General features: G+C 34.8%; 1 protein-coding gene across 1 annotated transcript in view; it reads left to right on the top strand.

Annotated features, from left to right (window-relative positions):
- Positions 1–1429: 1429 nt before the first annotated feature.
- Positions 1430–6000, top strand: part of LOC130072016 (nck-associated protein 1) — a 37227-nt gene continuing 32656 nt past the window's right edge. Inside the window, exons 1-5 of the mRNA XM_056236892.1 lie at positions 1430–1521; positions 1624–1766; positions 1899–1989; positions 2117–2254; positions 5523–5571. Of these exons, the coding sequence (XP_056092867.1) occupies positions 1684–1766; positions 1899–1989; positions 2117–2254; positions 5523–5571 (361 nt within the window). The 5' untranslated portion in view covers positions 1430–1521; positions 1624–1683. The remainder of the gene's footprint in view (positions 1522–1623; positions 1767–1898; positions 1990–2116; positions 2255–5522; positions 5572–6000) is intronic.

Below are 6000 nucleotides of genomic sequence, written 5' to 3'. Positions count from 1 at the left end.
AATGGACTTTTTTTTTTAGTCCTGTTACAGTAAGATTCTGTCTCGCTCTGGTGTTTAGGTGGCGTTTACTTTATTTACACGACAATGGCGTTTTGGGGGCCTGAAAAGGCAAACTTTTGAAAATGGGTTTCAAAGTGTAAATTTTTAAAACGATACTGTTATTGACTCCGGGTAAACTACAAAAACGTGAATTTGTGAAAACAGTGATGCGCATATGTATTACGTGTTCAGTTTATAGATGCTTAGTGTTTCTTTACAAACTGACATCGCCAACTACTGGGCATGGCATGGATAATACAGCGTTTTTTAATCATTTTCGCGAAACTGTGAACGGGTATCGTTTTCATGTAAACATTCCCTAAGGCTATTTAAAAAATAATAATAAAAATAATTTGCGTTACCTGAGAAACTGCGTTCCCTCGCAAAACCTTTTGCAAATGCTAAGTTTCTTGGCAGAACACAAAACTTTTGCGAGAGAACGCAAAATCATTGAAACATATATTTCTTGAATTGGCCTTAATTTGAATAACTTTTAGAAATTTAAATTTGAGTGATTCCTTACTTCCACACCCGCACTTGATTAATTCAAAAGATTTCCCGCACCACACTCAGTTTCGTCGGGTCAGACCTCTACCCTAAGATTCTGTTTTAGTCAAGCTTACAGACTTTAGGGCACAAACTGAATTCATAACTCATTTACATGCCTGTTACTGAGGTTATTAGAATTAATATAATAGTACATTTCTCAGCCATAAATGATCTAACGTGAACCCTGCTGAGAAGTTTCCTGGTCAGATATCACAATTGTGACCTTGTTTAATGTGATAGTGTTTAATTTATGCACTTGTCTTTTACATTACAGCAACAGCTTGCACAACTACAAAAAGAAAAGTCAGAAATACTGAAGAATTTAGCTCTATATTACTTCACATTTGTGGACGTTATGAATTTAAGGTATGAGAGCAGTCCCACTCTATGGGCCTCAGTCATGAAACACAACAGAAAGATTGAATGTAAATTGTTCATAAAAAGATTCTTATGTAAATAGTTTTATTTACTATTGTAGTATTTTATTATTATTGATGTACTGTTATAATTTAACTTATTTGAAATTTTCTTGTTTTTTAACCATTTCTATTTAGCTTTAATTAATTTTTAGTCATTTTATGTAGAACATTTTATTTCAGTTCAGTAATTTTAGTACTTCAAGGTTAACTAAACTAACATTTCAGTTGCCAAGTTTAAGTTATCTAATATTCTAATGTCTAATGTTTATATTTTATTGTATTTAATCTTTTTTTAATTAACATAAATAATTTTTAATAAGTTTGTTTTAATTAACAATAATAACTCTGATATGTGATTTCATAATATTATTTAATAAAAAGCATTTTTTGTATTGGTTGAAGACAAATTGATGGTCTTTTTAAAAAGCAATATGTTTGTGATTTTCTGTTCTTCCAGGACCATGTCTGTGAACTGCTGAACACTATTGACGTCTGTCAAGTTTTCTTTGACATTGTGAGTTGAAATAATGGCAATCAATAGAATATGTCTTTGGATTATTGATCTTTGTTTAATAAAAATGGCAGATAACAATTTGTCTTCTTTTCCACAATGCAGACTGTAAATTTTGACCTCACAAAGAACTACCTGGATTTGGTGGTGACGTACACTACTCTGATGATGCTGCTTTCTCGAATTGAGGAGCGCAAAGCGATAATCGGCCTCTACAATTATGCCCACGAAATGACACACGGTTCAAGGTAATGCATATATGAGGTAATATATATCTTACCTAGAGCCACACACTGTAAGGTTACACTACTATAGTGTGGATATTACCAATGACAGAGATGTGTCTGGGGTCATGATTGTGTGATGTTGTTTGTGTTCAGTGATCGAGAATACCCCAGGCTTGGACAGATGATTGTGGACTATGAGAACCCGTTGAAAAAGATGATGGAGGAGTTTGTCCCGCATGGAAAAGTAAAATCTGCATGCTACATTGAGATAAGACTATTACTCTGTTTTCTCATCTCAAAAGGAGAACATGGTTTAATCTGAGCTCTCTGCCATTTGTTTTTCTCTTCTCTTTCTCTCTCTGCTTTGACAGTCGCTGTCAGATGCACTGGTCTCCCTGCAGATGGTCTACCCACGCCGGAATCTGTCTGCAGATCAGTGGAGGAACGCTCAGCTGCTCAGTTTGATCAGTGCTCCTAGTACCATGCTCAATCCGGCTCAATCTGACACGGTCAGGCTTCCGCTATAGTCTTTAATTATTTTTGTGAATTATGTCATCATACACAGTTACCTTTTAAGGCAGCATACTAACCGTCATGGCACCTTATAAAAGACTGATTTGAAACTCTCTTTATCGCAGTAGCAAGTCTGCTAACAGTCACTCATGCACACCACACAAATGGCGCTCCTCACATGAAGCACACAAGTTTAAATTATGCTCTCTATTAGGGGTGGAACGGTACACAGAAGTCACGGTTCGGTTCATACCTCGGTTCAGACATCACGGTTCGGTACGATTTCGGTACAATGGAGGGAAAAGCAAAACAAAAATGCAGAAGGCATTGTATTTTTTAAATAAGTTTTATTAATAAAGGCATAGAACCAGTTTATTTGTAGTGCACTGACAATAGTTTTATATAATTTGTTTATTAATTAAATTAATAAAAAGACAAAAAGACCTTACGATATGTTTGGTAATTGTACCTGAATTAATTTAAAATTAATTTGCTATATTTCAGATAAATATTTTTGTTTTCCTTAATTTTAATTAACATTATTAATTAACAATGTAACATTATTCTCATCTGAATTATAAATAATTGATTTCTGTATAAAATAATATGTACCATTAAAAACGCATTCGATTTTCTTTTTTAATCAATGTAGAATGTGTAAGATTAGTGCTCTGAGGACGAGAAATGAAAACCAATGCGATATGATGAATGTCCAAAACATGGGACCCACAGACTGTTTTGAAATGGAGTTGGATAAATATGTTTTGCTTTTAAAACAGTGTGTGTGTGTGTGTGTGTGAGAGAGAGAGAGAGAGAGAGAGAGAGAGAGTGAGAGAGAGAGAGAGAGAGAGAGAGAGAGAGAGAGAGAGAGAGAGAGAGAGAGAGAGAGAGAGAGAGAGAGAGAGAGAGAGAGAGAGAGAGAGAGAGAGAGAGAGAGAGAGAGAGAGAGAGAGAGAGAGAGAGAGAGAGAGAGAGAGAGAGAGAGAGAGAGAGAGAGAGAGAGAGAGAGAGAGAGAGAGCCTCTCTATTGACTTTAGATTGATGTTAGCATGTTGCTAAGCTCACAACCCAGTTAGCATATAAGTGTACAGCAGCAGCAGTGTTGCCTTTTATTTTGTCCAAAACTAGCCCTGAATCCCAATTCACCTACTTAACCTATGCCCTAAAAGTATGTAATTTTTATTCTAAAGAGAAAGTATGTTTTTTGAGTGTGTAGCTGAAGAATAGGGAAGCTGTGGGACATACTACTTTGCCATAATTGTGTCTTCCGTCTGTCGCTTAGTTACGTTCATCATGACAGTTTAAACTGCCCTGTCAATCATCTTGTCACAGTCAACATCCTCCACATTTAATTTGATTGATTTTCCTACCATATTAGAGAAAATTTCACAATGTCGTGGGTCTTTCATGCGGAGAACTCTCCTCGTGTTTGCATAATGATGCATTTAATAGTTAATGACCAAATGTATCTTTATAATAGTTCACAATGTTGTCGTAGATTAAATACAATGTGGATAACATTCAGTTAATATTTTTCATCAGGTTAGATGATTATTAATCAGTCAAATCCATTTTTCTAAACTGCTCTACTTAACCGTCAGTCTCGCACATCTGTTATATTTGTATTTTTTAACACTTTTATGGATGTTTGTAGTTCTAATTGAATCCTAGTCAGACGTGCAATGGGTTGTGGGCAATATTAGCCGTTAGAGTGTGCATGGATCTGCACTTCGGATCCTAACCGGAAATACTAGATCATCCAGGTATCTTTGGAATACGCATTTTACCATACTACCATTTGGTACACACACTAATTCTGTTAGTCATAGGTTGCATCATAGGTATCCTCAAACTGTTTAAAAGAGCCTCCACAATGGGAGCGTCTTATCATGCCTAAAAATAAGGGTTAAAAGTTTTCCAACCATAAAAAAATATATATTATTACTATTAAAAATCATTTTCAGTAATTGAAATATAGTTTTGTTTAAAAAAAATGCAAATATTAGATAAAAAATATTGCCTTTGCATCTAACAGAAATAAGTTGAAGTGCTAAAATTACTAAAAACAAAACTCAAATAAAATAAAGCTAAATATAAAAATGCTAATTCCAAATTGTAATAAATATTCTTATAATAGATAAATAATCCTAAAATAACACTGGCACAAGGCTCACTAGGTGTAAAAACAAAGTGTAAACAAACATTGCACATAGTAGATTATTAACCCTTTCAAGCGTACGATCACACCGGTGTGATCAGTCTTGGCTGGTCCCTGGAGCGTACGATCACACCGGTGTGATTAGAACGGTCAGTGCATCACGTGATCAACTGCTAAATTCAAACGTGCTTTCGCGCGTTGGCTGGTGCTGAGCCAGAGACTGACGCACTCAGTGCTGTCATATATCACAACTATTGAGTGTTTTCAACCACATAATGTTTATTTTAGGTTTCAGACATTTAAATACACAAAAGTACTAGCAAAACAATGATTTTGAGTTTGTAAAATACACACTGATGTCTATGGAAGCGGCAATAATAATCCTTTCCATTATAATAAGACGACAAATTTTATTCATATCAGATACACATTGTGAAAGTAGCTTTACATTTTACCCTATTCTTCTCCCAGTTCACCGGCCACTTACTTTCATGTATTTCGTGAGAAGTGGAGGAATTGACGTGTTGTAATCCAACAGATCCGATTCTCTGAACTGTAAAACAAACTAAAATGGCGCCGCCCATTGTGCATACAGCTCAACTAACACGATCGTTATAAAGATGTTTAAACAACAAAACCCATCCACTTGCACATATTTGACAATCGGAATATCAGTGTTTCATGCTATAGCTAATAGATTTGTGAATATTTTTAATAAAAAAGGAAAAATGACATAAAAGCAGATCATCACTCATTCAGCGCTGTGTTGTGGTTGTGCTGTGTCACGTGACAAGCAATGACGCGTCACCATGGAAACATTAAAGTGACAAGTTCTAAATAACGGTCGCCCTGAAAAACTCACGCTGGGGGGTCAGTTAGAATATTTTAAACATATGTGTGAAAGGGTTAATTGCCCAACTATAAGCATTAACACATGGTTATTTAATATATTAGCATTCCAGCAAACATCGCGGATACAACTATTGATATAAAATGTCTCATTCTGTGATATAGGATTTTTATCATACTGTATATTCCTCATAGGCAGGAGCATGTGAACATTTGTGCATTTGACCAAATATAATTTGTTGACCTGTATATTTCAGATGCCCTGTGAATATCTATCCTTGGACGCCATGGAGAAATGGATCATCTGTAAGTGTGTTATTAAAGACAACATGAAATTTATAATGTACACTTTTTTTTTCCTTTCTTAATAAATGTACCTATTCGTACTGTGTATGATTCTTTATTGCACTTTATTCTAAAAATATTTTTCTTAAATTTACATCAAAACCTCTGAAATTGCTTTTTCTGGATAATACATCGCTACGTCAATTTTTTCTTGTGAATGCCGTTTCATGATCGTTATGCCTCGGATTGAGTGAAGCAATACTGGTAATTGTTTGAACATTTGTTTTTATTATTTTCTAGTCTTTTTGTTTAGTAGTATACCATTTACATGGTGTGGGTTAATATTTAGCAGGTCCAGATGGAGTGCTTTTTTCACACACTTTCTGTGCTTATTTTGAGGAATCTGCGTAATGTATTTAAATTTGGTGAAAGGTGTTAAATCCTTGGTTT

This window comes from Rhinichthys klamathensis, unplaced genomic scaffold, assembly GCF_029890125.1.
Source record: "Rhinichthys klamathensis goyatoka isolate OS25496 unplaced genomic scaffold, OSU_Roscu_1.1 h1tg000471l_1, whole genome shotgun sequence".
Lineage (NCBI taxonomy): Eukaryota > Metazoa > Chordata > Actinopteri > Cypriniformes > Leuciscidae > Rhinichthys > Rhinichthys klamathensis.
Note: the sequence above shows the minus strand (reverse complement) of the source record. Positions and strands in the feature narration are given on the sequence as shown.